The 14,050-nt window shown below is 54.0% G+C and overlaps 1 protein-coding gene across 11 annotated transcripts in view; it reads left to right on the plus strand.

Annotated features, from left to right (window-relative positions):
• TOM1 (target of myb1 membrane trafficking protein) overlaps positions 1-14,050 on the plus strand; it is a 51,530-nt gene that overhangs the window by 28,217 nt on the left and 9,263 nt on the right. For all 11 annotated transcript variants that reach the window (XM_023222107.1, XM_023222099.1, XM_023222103.1 and 8 more), the window contains 5 exons: positions 1,832-1,965; positions 5,437-5,470; positions 5,860-5,953; positions 6,786-6,906; positions 11,151-11,226. In XM_023222107.1, the coding sequence (XP_023077875.1) occupies positions 1,832-1,965; positions 5,437-5,470; positions 5,860-5,953; positions 6,786-6,906; positions 11,151-11,226 (459 nt within the window). The remainder of the gene's footprint in view (positions 1-1,831; positions 1,966-5,436; positions 5,471-5,859; positions 5,954-6,785; positions 6,907-11,150; positions 11,227-14,050) is intronic.

Below are 14,050 nucleotides of genomic sequence, written 5' to 3' on the forward strand. Positions count from 1 at the left end.
ACGGAGCTGAGTGTGCAGGGTCCTCACTCGGTGGTGCAGGGTGGGGAGTCGAGTGAATACGCAAACTGCGGAAGTAAGGGTTCCGGAAGAGAGAAGACTGCGCAGGCAGCTTCGTACGCCCCAAGCCAAGGCCGTGAGATGTGAGCAGTTTGGGCTCAGAAGGCTGAGCAAGGTGGATGCAGAGACAGCTCCCATGCATTGGGCACTTCCCGTGCCCCGAGCTGTATGTGGACACTTGGTTCACATCACTCACGTAATCCTCACCACCCCCATTTTCCAGGTCAGGAAACAGGCATGGGGAGATCAGGTAACACGTCAAGGGTTATATGGCTGGTAAATAGCAGAGCTGCGATTTGAACCTGGCTCCAAGTGCTGCTCTTCTGCTCTTGAGAGGAGCCAGCAGGGAAGCAGAAGCAAAGCCACCCTGTGCTTAGTCATGAGAGCAGGAGGGGAGCCCACAGGATGTTGAAAGGCACCCGCCCTGCCCCCGTGCTAAGGGCAATGAGGAAATCCCAGAGGCCTGACCTTGGAGGGGGCGGGGGACAGGGTCCACATGACAGCCAAAATAAACACTGGGCAGTGCCTAGCCTCAGTGCTGCCTCCAGGAGAAAGGTATGCTGGCGTGAGGCCACAGTCGGCAATGCCGGGCAGCTCCCTGGACCTCAAGACCCAGGCACCTGCCCTGACCCAGGCACCTTCACCTGGTGACAGGTACCTGAAGGAACAATTGAGCAGTCTTAAAAATGAAAACCCATATGTTTATGGTTTTTTATTTTTTTTTATTTCTTTTTTTTTTTGAGACGAAGTCTCGCTCTGTCACCCAGGCTGGAGTGCAGTGGTGCGATCTTGGCTCACTGCAGCCTCTGCCTCTTGGTCAAGCTATTCTCCTGCCTCAGCCTCCCAAGCAGCTGGGATACAGGCATACATGACCATGCCTGGCTGATTTTTGTATTATTAGTAGGCACAGGGTTTCACCTTGTTGGCCAGGCTGGTCTTGAACTCCTGACCTCAGGTGATCCACCCGCCTTGGCCTCCCAAAGTGTTGGGATTATAGGCACGAGCCACTGGGCCTGGCCAATATTTTTCTTGTTCATAAGTTTAAATATGATGCTTACTGGTTAAAAGTCAGTGACGTGATAACTAAATGCACTATGGGATCCTAGAACAAACAAAGGACCTAGTGAAATCTGAATAAAGTCTACAGTTTAGTTAATATTATTTTACCAGTTTTAACGTCTTAGTTTTGACAAATGCCAGACTAAGGGGAAGCCGGGGTCAAGGGTATATGGAAACTTGTGGTACTATCTTTGCATCTCTTCTGAAAATCTAAAATTATTCCGAAGCTAAAAGTTTATTTAAAAAGACAAAAAATCAGCCAGTGAGGAAAGTGAGGCAAAAATTCGAAATCGAGGTTTGTGGCTAATGGTCGCAGTCATCTAATTCATTTTGTATGCTTTGGTTGCAAAAATCACAGCATACTTCCAAAAGTTGCAGTTTGTTCAACCTCAGCCTTTGCAGACTCAGTTTTTTCCGACTAAGCAAAGAAGGTGGCACAACCTTTATTCTGGAATCTGCACGAAGCCACATTAAACCGGCAGCACAGTCGGACATGTTGATGGTTTCCTGTGGATTAAATTTTAGCATCTGACACTTGGAAGTGAAGTTCAAGTTCATGTGTGCCTGATCAAAAAGCTGTTCCGTGGAATCTTGAAGTCCAGTTTGGACACCTCTCCCTCCTCCAAGGCTTGTGCAGGGGCTGGAGGCCCGTGCATGAGAGATGGCCTCACTCTGAGTCACGTGACTGTGGTTGCCTCGCTTCCTTTCCTGGCAGGAGCTCAACCGCACGTGCCGAGCCATGCAGCAGCGGGTCCTGGAGCTCATCCCTCAGATCGCCAATGAGCAGCTGACAGAGGAGCTGCTCATTGTCAATGACAATCTCAACAACGTGTTCCTGCGCCATGAACGGTAGCCCCAGCACCTCCCCTGGCCTCTAGCCAACTGCCCCAACCCTCTCCCTTCCCTTCTGCCTTGTTCTCCTGGTCTCATACCAGCTGAGCCTTCTCTCGTCCTCCTCTCAAACACAAGGCAGGCTCCTAGCGGTGTGTGCCCTCAGCTGTCTTCTTCCAGGATGTTTTTGAGGGCCCATCCTTACACCCACCCTGCATCCCTCCCAGGGGTTAGCTCTGCTGCCTTTGCCCAAGTCCAGCCCTGGGAGATGGTCACAGGTCAGAGCTGAGAGCATGGCCCTGCAGCCAGACCGGCCTGGTGTGTCCTTGCTCACTCCACCACTTCCTGGGTCTGGGGCCTTAGACAAGTGACTTCACTGCTGCAAGCTACACAGAATGTTTCTGGCTAACTTAGGCAGAAAAAGAATTTGTTAGGATAATAATCTTTATTAAATGGGTAACTTTCAGAATCCAGAGAAAAGTGAAACTGACATCTCCCAACAGAGCAAGAAAGACAGATCCCAGAGCAGCTGAAATGTCTCAGGAGCAGAAACTTCTGGGCCATGTCCCCAGGGTGCTGCCATCAATAAATGGATCAGCTCAAACACTTGTTCACAAACATCTGCCCACTTTTTTTTTTTTTTTTTTTTTTTTTTTTTTGAGGCACGATCTTGCTCTGTCACCCAGGCTGGAGTGCAGTGGCATGATCACAGCTCACTGCAGCCTCAGTCTCCTGGGCTCAAGCAGTCTTCCCACCTCAGTCTCCCAGGTAGCTGGGACTACAGGCATGTACCACCACACCCAGCTAAATTTTTTTTTCTTCTTTTTTTTGTTGTTCTGCAGAGACAGGGGTCTCACTGTGTTGCCCAGGCTGGTCTCCAACTCTTGGCCTCAAGCAGTTCTCCCTCCTTGGCCTCCCAAAGCATTGGTATTACAGGCACCAGCCACCACACCCGCCTGCCCACCTTGTATCATTCTGTTCAAAAGTCACATCCCCAAGAGAGAGTTGGATTGGCTTAGCTTCATTGTGCCTACCAGCTGGGGTTGGGGAGAGGGCCCTTTGATGGCAGCCCCACTGGGATGATGTGAAATGGGAGAGGAACAGTTCCTCTAAAGAGCACTGGGTGCTAGTACAAAAGGAGAAGGGCTGGGCACAGCGGCTCCCACCTGTAATCCTAGCACTCTGGGAGGCTGAGGCGGGAGGATCACTTGAGGTCAGGAGTTTGCAACCAGCCAGGCCAACATGGTGAAACCCCATGTCTACTAAAAATACAAAAACATTAGCCGGGGGGGTGGTGGCGGGCGCCTGTAATCCCAGCTACTTGGGAGGCTGAGGCAGGAGAATTGCTTGAACCCAGGAGGCTGAGGTTGCAGTGAGCTGAGATCACACCACTGCACTCCAGCCTAGGTGACAGAGCAAGACTCCATCTCAAAAAAAAAAAAAAGAAAAGGAAAGAGAAGAAGGACTGCTGAGTCTGCAGAAACTGCGTGCCCATCACACCTCCTCTGTATCTATAAAATGAGGCTTGTGGCATAACTGAGAGTCCATGAAACAGTGCCTATAAAGCACTTAGCAGTCCAGGGTGTCTAATAAATGACACGAGTTATTCCAGCCTCCTCCAGCCCCTTGTTCATTTTGTGTGTCATTCTCCATCAAAAGACACTCACTGATTGATTCTAAATCAGTGGAGAGTAGGGGGTGCCCTGCAGGTCACATCTGCCTGGCTTCTCCTGCTCATTGGCCCAGTGGAATGAAAGTCCTCTTCCCTGCCATTTTGGGGTTTGGGCTGTGAGGTGACTGAGGGGCCCCATCTGGTTTTTTTTTTTTTTTTTTGAGACGGAGTCTCGCTCTGTGGCCCAGGCTGGAGTGCAGTGGCCGGATCTCAGCTCACTGCAAGCTCCGCCTCCCGGGTTTACGCCATTCTCCTGCCTCAGCCTCCCGAGTAGCTGGGACTACAGGCACCCGCCACCTCGCCTGGCTAGTTTTTTGTATTTTTTTTAGTAGAGACGGGGTTTCACTGTGTTAGCTAGGATGGTCTTGATCTCCTGACCTCGTGATCCGCCCGTCTCGGCCTCCCAAAATGCTGGGATTACAGGCTTGAACCACTGCACCCGGCTGAGGGGCCCCATCTGGTAGCAGCTGGTACTCTCGGATACCCACAGTCATTAGGCTTAATGTCTGCCAGTGCTTTCAAGTTCACAGTCACTTATACCCGTGTCCTAATTTGGGCCTCACTACTTCTGGGAGGCAGGTGCCTGCAGATACTAGACAAGGAGACTAAAGTTCAGAAGGAACATAATTTACCCAGGGTCATGTGATAAGTGACAAGGCCACAACTCGAACAGACCCCAGACTAAAGTCTTCTCGATCTACCTCAATCTACCTCACCGACCCCTAAGTAGCTCCATAAAGCAAGGTTAGAGATACATGTATCTTTCTTACACCCCTGAAGAGAGCCACTAACCCACACACACACACACAAATATGTAATTGAAACAAGTTTCATGAAACAGCCCTTACCTTTACTGTGTGCCATGCATTCCTATTTTCTGTTTTTTTTTTTGAGACGGAGTTTTGCTCTTGTTGCCCAGGCTGGAGTGCAATGGCACGATCTCGGCTCACCGCAACCTCCACCTCCCAAGTTCAAGCGAATCTCCTGCCTCAGCCTCCCTAGTAGCTGGGATTACAGGCATGTGCCACCATGCCCAGCTAATTTTGTATTTTTAGTAGAGACGGGGTTTCTCCATGTTGGTCAGGCTGGTCTCGAACTCCCGACCTCAGGTGATCCGCCTGCCTCGGCCTCCCAAAGTGCTGGGATTACAGGCATGAGCCACCATGCCCTGTGCATTCCTGTTTTCTTTGCTGTTCTATTTGCTTTCTTTGCTGTCCCTATTCCTGTTTATTTGTTTCATGCTACTCATGACTAAGGTTGCCTTATAATTGGTCATCCAAATTGGGACACTTTTGCAAGTGAAAGAGGAGCACTGCTAGTTATCCAGAGACAGCAGGCATGAACTGGATCTGTCCAGGGCACACCAGACGTATCATCACCCTGATCATAACCCACTGTGTTGATGTTGAGACCCACGGTTTGAAAAACTCTTCCTGGCCATGCGGCAGGGGCCTGTCTCAGTCTGTCTCCATAACTCGTGTCTTGTCTTTTCTTTTTTTTTTTTTTTTTGAGACGGAGTCTCGCTCTGTCGCCCAGGCTGCAGTGCAGTGGCGCGATCTCAGCTCACTGCAAGCTCCGCCTCCCGGGTTTACGCCATTCTCCTACCTCAGCCTCCCGAGTAGCTGGGACTACAGGCGCCCGCCACCTCGCCCGGCTAGTTTTTGTGTATTTTTTAGTAGAGAAGGGGTTTCACCCTGTTAGCCAGGATGGTCTCGATCTCCTGACCTCATGATCCGCCCGTCTCAGCCTCCCAAAGTGCTGGGATTACAGGCTTGAGCCACTGCGCCCGGCCAACTCGTGTCTTTTCTATCTTGTAGGTTTGAACGGTTCCGAACAGGCCAGACCACCAAGGTAAAAGGCTTCTTTTCTGTGATTAGATCAAGCCATGTTCATGGGAAAAAGGAATGCCGTTCTCAACTCCCTCCCCCAGTAAACCACACAGGGTGGTGCTGTTTTATCCAGGCCTAAAGAGAAATCCCCTTCTAACTTTTTATGCCCCTGTCCCTTTAAGGAAAATAAGGCTCCGCCACCAGCTGATGCCCATGGGTCTCCCCAACCTCCCAGGGAGTCCAGTTAAGCTGGAGCCAGAGGGGAGGAAGGAAATCCCCTGACGCCCAGTCCTAGCTACTGGAGCCATGGTGACAGATCCTTGGGCAAAGCCTGCAGGCCCCAGTGCTTGGGACAGAAAGGAACGAAGCCGTAGACAGAGGGGATGATCAGGGCATCTCCCTTCCCACCAGGCCCCAAGTGAGGCTGAGCCGGCAGCTGACCTGATCGACATGGGCCCTGAGCCAGCAGCCACCGGCAACCTCTCATCCCAGCTGGCAGGAATGAGTAAGTGTGGTTTGGACGGCTCCAGCTGAGGGTACATTATGGTACTGTTGGCACCCCTGCAGTTTTGGGGGGTGCCCTTGTTATACACCCACAGCAGAATGTCAGTCTAGACCCCACCTTGCTGGGGTCCCAGGCTGAATCTTGCTGCAAGATGGGGCACTCAGGGTAACTGCCCCTGGCAGCCCCACAAGTCCTGAGCCGCCTTGGATCTCAGAAATCCCACCATCCTAGGATTGGCCCTCAACACCGAATGCTCCATGGCTTCCGTCATCCGCGTGAGCCTGGGCAGGTTCCTTAAACCTCCTGAGCCTCCCTTTCCTCCTCTGAAGCAGGAGTAGGGAGCTCGTGTGTGAGAAGCGCCTAGACCGTGCCAGGCCCAGGTTGCACTCTGGCTGAGTAGTTGGCCATTGTCACTGTTATCACTGTGATAGATTTTAATATAATTTACTGTCTGCTTCAGGGCAAGCCCTAGGAAATCATTAGCATCCCATTTTGAATCACTAATGCTATACTTTTTGAACCATTCGACTACCCATCTGATTACTGTCCTCCTGCCCAGCCACTTCCCCTAGCAGAATCAGTGGATAGCATTTTGCCTGTTCTCTGATGCTCACAGCAGCCCCAGGAGGGGTGAGTAAACTAAAGCTGGAAAGGGGAAGCTGCTTGCCCAAAGCCCCACAGCCAGCAGGTGGCCTGCCTCGCACATTCCCCCACCCACGTGCCGCTTCCCCAGCACCAAGCCCTGGGCCTGGCAGCAGGCAGCTCAGCAGCAGCTCAGCACACAAGGACGGCATGTGGATGGGTCCTTCAGGTGGCCTTTTTGTCCCTGCAGACCTGGGCTCCAGCAGTGTGAGAGCTGGCCTGCAGTCTCTGGAGGCCTCTGGTCGACTGGAAGATGAGTTTGACATGTTTGCGTTGACACGGGGCAGCTCACTGGCTGACCAACGGAAAGAGTGAGTGTCCCTGCCTTGGTCCCCTGCAGTTGGGGTGGCTCTCTGCTGGGGAAAGTCTCTCTCGGGGTCCTTGAACCCGGCTTGATGGTGGGCACACCATGAGGAAGAGTATACGGCCCCTGCTGCACTCCCCTTAGGATCCCTTCAGTCAGTCCAGCATGGCCTGGGAGCCCTGTGGTCAGTTGACAGACTGCATTCCTCACAGGCCGTACTGGGTGGGGGAGGGGTATCTAATGACCCACTGTATGCCAGAGTCTTACACAGTCTGATCAGAGGGGGAAACTGAGGCACCAAGAGGGGCAGGGTCGTTTGCCCCAGGTCAAGCAGCTAATATTTGGCAGCACTAGGTTAGGAGCCTAGGGCTGTCTGGTTTCAAAACACAGTGTCTCCACCCAGCCCCCTCTTCCCTGCACTGTGGACTGCATAGTAAGCCCTCCAGGAGCAGGGAAGTTTCCTGATAAATCCTCAGGGACTTTCAAGTCAAGTCTTTTTCTGTTGTTCCATAGCCACCGTTAATTTCCAGAGAAGATTAAGCAGGTTCTGTCGGCCTTGCCCCAGAGCTGGGGCTCTGCCCTTCCCTGTGCACCAGGCGTTTTCAGGGGGTGCTTTCCGCAGCATAGGCACATGGCCTGAGTGTGTCCACCAGGGTCCGGCCCCTTGCCAAGACCTGCAGGAGAGCTGGCCCCATACAGGCTTGTAAGTCTGCTTGATGTTTTCTTCAGCCCTTTGCTTGTGACCCCCAGGGCTGAGCTCTGGGCAGCCAGGATTCTTTTTTTTGAGACGGAGTCTCGCTCTGTCGCCCAGGCTGGAGTACAGTGGCGCCATCTCCCCTCACTGCAGGCTCTGCCTCCCAGGTTCACGCCCTTCTCCTGCCTCAGCCTCCCGAGTAGCTGGGACTACAGGCGCCCGCCACCACGCCCAGCTAATTTTTTTTTTTTTTTTTTTTTGTATATTTAGTAGACACACGGTTTCACCATGTTAGCCAGGATGGTCTCGATCTCCTGACCTCGTGATCCACCCACCTCGGCCTCCCAAAGTGCTGGGATTACAGGCGTGAGCCACTGCGCCCGGCTGCCAGGATTCTTTTAGCTAAGGAAAGGTCTAGATTACGGGGTCCTCCCACTGACCCCACTCAGCTCCTGAGAGGTCATTCTGGTGTCTTTTGGAACTTTGTCAATGGGCCTCCAGAGAGCCCAGGGATAACCTCTCCAAACCCACAAATCCACGTCAAATCTGACAGGCTGCAGCCTGCTGGGTCATTAGGGCTGCCCCAGCTGTTAGCTGTGTCGTCTTTAGTCTGGGCAGAGTCCGTGCTTTTAAGCCCAGGTACCCTGGGACCAGCAGCTCACGGTTGCCGTGGAGTTAGGGTTGCTGCCAAGGCTACCCTGCAGAGGCAAGCTAATGAATGTGGTGCGACTTGCAGCCAGGCGGGTGGCCCCTCCACAGAGGCCCCAGCAGGCGACACTGCTGGCCACACTGGAGAGTCCTGGCGCCTGCCCTGGTCACCAGCCTGGCTGAGGTTTACTGTTGCACCATCATTCCTCTGGGGAGCAGGCCCCGGGGGACAGGGAAAAGCACACCGGGAGCTTGTCCTCTAGGGCCTGCAGTCTCACGGGAGTGTGACGTACACCGGGACCACCGCTGCGAAGGCAAAGGGCTGTCCTGGAGGGGGCGCCAGGCTCTGTGGACACAGAGGAGGGGGCATGCAACTCTGCAGAGGGCACTCAGGGCTGGACCAGGTGCTAGGTGATAGGAAGGCCATTTCAGGCACTAGGAACAGCATGTGCAAAGGCTCAGAGGCAGGGTGGGAGAGAAGTGCCCTGACTTCAGCACAGCAGCTGGGAAAGACGCCCATCACCACCCAGGGAAGGGGGCAGGGTGCTGAGACGGTGATAGGGCCCACTGGGCTACACAGAAGCAATTGATTTTATTGTAGCATGAGCAGAAGGGAACATGAGCAGGGGGGAGCACGAGAAGGATTTTTTTTCTTATCAGATTTTCATCTTTGAAACTGCCTTCAGTTATGCACAGCTGAAATGACATCATGCACCTTCTCAGGCCATTGGTTCTCCCGCAGGCCCTCCCCAGGGCTTGGTTTCCACCCTGGCAGAACACATCCCGCAGGCTCAGGCAGGGACCTGAGCATCCATTTCCTCTTCCCTTTGTTCTCCTGCCTGGCTGACCCCTTTATGTTTCTGGTGGATCTTCCAGCTCTGGTCACCTGACTGGCCTTTTCTGCCTGCCTGGTGTCCAGCCTGCTCCTCCCTGTACCTGCCTGGCTCCCCACTTCACACCAGCCTGCAATCGTTCTGCCTTGGCTTGCAGGGAAACCGGCTCCTTATCAGCCGCTGGTTCTGCTCCAGCCTTGACCACAGCTGGCACCGTCAGCCTTTCCTGCAGCCAGTCCCGTCCACTCAGTGCCAAGGAGCAGTAGGGCTTCCAGGCGAGCCACAGCAGGGATGCCTTGGCCAGGCCTTCACAGAGGCAGGGGTGTCCTTCTACCCTCTTCGTCAGTGCTGCTGTACACGGAGGCCTTCTCTACAAGGAGCACTTAGACAAGTGTCACTCCAGTGGCCCAGGTCCAGCCCCTGCCCACAGCCTCACTGGGACCACCTAAGGAGTGACCCTCCGACCTCCTGCGCTGGGCGGGGGGCAGCAGGCCCAGGCCCAGGGGCCACCACCCAGTGCAGGAAGTGCAGGCTTCCTCCAGGGGAGTGCTTGGCCCTCCACTGCCACAGGCGTGGCCCTCGGGGACAGCCAGGCTTCAGGGCCATGTGTGGGCAGGAAAGAAAGGCAGAGCTGGCGAGGAGCGCTTAGGAAGGGCAGATCGTTTTTTTGAGTGAAGGGAAAGCATCGGGTTCTGCGTGTTCCTGGGGCTGGGCGTGCCTTCTTCAGCCTTGCCCACAATGCGCCAAGGATGTCTTAGAGACCGCAGCATGCCACCTCCAGACCCTCAGTTAGCAAGCCTTCTATGGGTCAGAACTGAGCAAGCTGATGCCCCACCTCCCCCACCACTGGCTTTAAGGTTGTTTCCAGCAGGGCCTTGCTGTAGTCACTGGCCCACTTGCCATGGATGGGAGCCATTTAACCAGGGAATGCCCCAGCTAGTGGTCACACTCCACCAGCAAACTCTGCCCCGGTGGGACAGAACAGACAGCAGCACTCTTCAAAATGACTGTGTGGGAACTGGGGGTCATATTCAATAAGCCCCTTTCAGTGGCAGCCTACTCCGTTCCTGGAAAGCAAGTTGATACTGCAAGAGTTAAATGTGATGCAGTCCCAGTTCCTGAAGCCTCCGGTTAGACCAGCCCCCGCTTCACCAGGCTTCACTAGCTTCACTAGCATGTCAGGCCTTGTTCATAACAGGAATCGCAGGCCTTCCCCTTTGTGACCAGAATTCTGTGGCTTCTTCGCCTCACAGCTGGGCTGAGCCAGTGCTGAAGTCCTCTCTGCCGCAGTTCAAGGCGAGAATAACAGGGCTCTTTCCCTACAACAGGGCTGGGTCCCCAACACCTGCCCTGGACACCCCCCCTGCAGCAGCTGGGAAAGACACCATAGCTGCCTCTCCTCAGCCCGCTTCTCCTTTCACTTGGGCTATTCTCTTGCTCCCCAGAAGACTTAACCTCACACACAACATTCCCCTCCTTGCCTCTCATCATCTGCCCAGCAGCTGCAGGGTCAGCCTCTGCAGCTCCCAGCCCATCAGCCTTGCGTGCCGTCCCAGTTCCTGCCTCCCCACCCTGCCTGGCTGGCTGGCTGGCATCCCCCAGGGGACATTTAGAAGAGCTGTAACCAAGCCGCCTCCCATGCTGCTGAGACGGGTGGGGGCGGAGTATGGGTGGTCGTTTTGGTGCTGGTGAGCCAGTGCCAGACAAGATGGCACCTCACCCAGCAGTCTACAGATGTGTTTCAGCAGCAGAATGGAATCCCCCGTTCAAATACAACCTCGTACAGAACCGCAGTCTATCAAATAGGAAACAAGACCTGCTCAAGAAAGGGTCTGCAGGGATTCTCCATGAACCGAGGGGCACTGGAGCTATTTCTCAGTCTCCTGAGTTTGGCCAATCCTGATCCTTGTCACTTGTCAGATCCTAATTTCCAGAGGCAGGAAATGAGACCCTTTCTACCATTTGCAGGGAGGCCTGGAGGCTGGGAGCCCTCAACCTGTACCCCCCAACCTGCTCCGTTCTTGCATCAGCCATCGGTAAGGGCAGTATCCAATGGCTGGGTGGTCTCTGTTTCAGGGTAAAATACGAAGCCCCCCAAGCAACAGACGGCCTGGCTGGAGCCCTGGACGCCCGGCAGCAGAGCACTGGCGCGGTAAGCAGGGGGGCCCTCCTGCCACCCTGGGGCCCTCCTGAAGGAGGTGAGGGAATGCTCACCCACTGGGTGCCGTTGCAGGCCAAGCACTGGCCCAGCACATCCGCAGGCCCTTCCTCATTTGGCCCTCAAGTCGGCTCTTTTTGGCTAATGTAGTTATTCCCAGTTTACAGCTAAGGAAACTGCTAGAGAGGCCAGGCCATTTGCCCAAGCTCGCAAGCAAGGATTCAGACCTGAGCCTGACTTGAAACTGGAGACCAGTGGCCCGGGCTTCACATTCCAGCTCTACCACTTACCAGCTATGTGTCCTTAAGCAAATGATTGGCCTTTCTGACCCTCAGTCTCTGAATCTGTACATTGGGGCTTATCCTAGCACCTATACTTGTTTGTAATAGAAGTGTGAGAGGATGCATGTAGGGAGCTTTACAGGGAGTTGGAGCCCTTTCCATAGTATTCCTCTCTGCCTCTCAGGAGACTCTTGATTTGCAGGAGTGTGGGCAGAGAGGAATAAAAGAGCTGACCCTAAAGCGGCGGGAGAAATGCAAGGGTGCTGTTTGAATTCCATTTAGTTCCTTGACTGTTGAGTGACAGCCACTTGTCCAGCACCAAGCACACTTTGTGGGTGACCCCCGCACCCTTTGGCAAGATCTCCAAGAACCATTCTCATGCATTTCAACATGTATCTGGATGCCTTTCAGGCCGTGTGAGAATTTCTGCTCCAGCAAGTGCTCTGCTCACAGAGCAGGTACTATGGAACGCGGTTAGAAACAGCAGGACCTGGGAGTCCGGGGGAATGAGGGTGGCGGACCCGGGGCCGATGCGGCTCGAGGCAGCATGGGGACTTCTGAGGCCATTGTGGGGTTGTGGGTAGGAAATGAAGCTCTAGGGGTATATCAAGGACCAGGGGACCTCAGGGCAGCTAGGAGCGCTGTGGATAGCATCCTAAGTGAGGTGGAGGCTGCAGGGAAGTCTCGAGCACAGGAGGAACTTTACTTGCAATCTAAAAGATCAGGATGGAAGCTAGGAAAGCAGGGAGGGCCGGGCGCAGTGGCTCACGCCTGGAATCCCAGCACTTTGGGAGGCTGAGGTGGGCAGATCACTTGAGGTCAGGAGTTCAAGACCAGCCTGAGCAACATGGTGAAACCCCATCTCTACAAAATAGTTAAAAATTAGCCAGGCGTGGTGGTGCACACCTTTAGTCCCAGCTACTCAGGAGGCTGAGGTGGGAGGATCTCTTGAGCCCAGGAGGTGGAGGTTGCAGTGAGCTGAGATTGCACTACTACACTCCAGCCTGGGCAGCGGAGTGAGACCCTGTATCAAGAAAAGAAGGAAAGCAGGGAGGGAGGAGTTGTGGAAACCGTCCAGGCCGGTCCACCGTGGGCAAAGTCCTCGTGACTCCCAAGGGCACTCTGTCTCCACTCCTGGGTCTCCCAGCATCTCAGGAGCCATTCGCAAGTCAGAACAGGGCAAGGTAGGGGACACTGGGGTTAGCCACCTGGGCCTCTACCTTGTGTACAGAGGTTGACTCTACCACCCAGTGGGCAGCAAGAGAATCCGGTACCTTCCATGTGTGGTGTGTGACCTGCCACCAAGCACAGCATGTTGCACACCCGTGTCACATCCACCACACACACCAGTCAGAGCCTCCAGTCCTTTTTCAGGTGTAAGCCATCATTTGCTGAGCCTGTGCTGCGGGCCAGGCCTGCACTAAGCACTTTGCATCCCCTCTCTTAGCGAGTCAAACCCTTAGGGTATGTTATTATCCCATTTTACAGATGAGAAAACTGAGTTCCAGGGAGAGGTTAAGTGAAACCACAAGTGTGATGTCCTCAGTATGGTGCCTGGCACACAGTCCAGTATTACGGCACCTAAGCTTTACAGTACCTCCATGTCCTGATCCCTTTACAGATGAGAAAACTGAGGCTGAGGACTGGGAGATACCCTGCCCAGAGTACAGGTATTGTTCTGCCTGGCTTCTAAGCCACGCTGGTAACCGTAGAGCTGTGAAAAGCCCTAAGGTGCAAAGGAGAGTGAGTGGAGGTGTGTGTCTCCCTCCTCAGCCTCAGGCTTCCAGTGTGTGGGGATTCATCAGAACTGATGTGCTGGGAGCCTGCCGCAGGAGCTCCCCTCTCAGGCCCCCTAGCCTCCTGTGGTCAGAGGTTGACTTCACTGCCCAGCGGGCAGCAATCCCAGCCAGTCCGCCCCCGCTGGAGCCCAGAGACAGGGTTCACTTCCCCAGGGGTGCACAGCAATTCAGGCATGACTAGAACTAGAGCCCAGGTGTCCTGGCTCCCACACCACCTTGCAGCCCGCCCACAGGGAGAAGACACACCACACAACTCCACTGGCAGCAAAGAGAAGCTGAGAAACTGCTTATCACTCATTTCTCTCTGATAACCTGGGAGGTTTAAGCCATTTCTACCAAATCAGGGTATGATTTCTTAAAACTGTGAGCAAATGCCTGCTCCTGGGGTGCTGGAGTCTGGCTGGTGGTAAGGCCTTCACCCACTAAACCGTGAGAACATGATTCCCAACAGCAAAGTACAAAATGGCATCAAAACCAGGCGTGGTGGCATGTACCTATAGTCCCAGCTACTCAGGAGGCTGAAGCAGGAGGATCACTTAAGCCCAGGAGTTCAAGGTTATCGTGAGCTGTGATTGTGCCACTGCACTCCAGCCTGGGCAACATAGTGAGACTCTATTTCAAAAAAAAGAAACATAATCAAGTGCCAATTGTGGGCAGCCCATGTTCGCGCCCTGGGATGCGGATTCATGTGACGAGGTGGTGGTGCATGCTGTGTGCCAGGTTTTAGTTCCTTCACTC

The sequence above is a fragment of the Piliocolobus tephrosceles genome, chromosome 19 (assembly GCF_002776525.5).
Source record: "Piliocolobus tephrosceles isolate RC106 chromosome 19, ASM277652v3, whole genome shotgun sequence".
NCBI lineage: Eukaryota > Metazoa > Chordata > Mammalia > Primates > Cercopithecidae > Piliocolobus > Piliocolobus tephrosceles.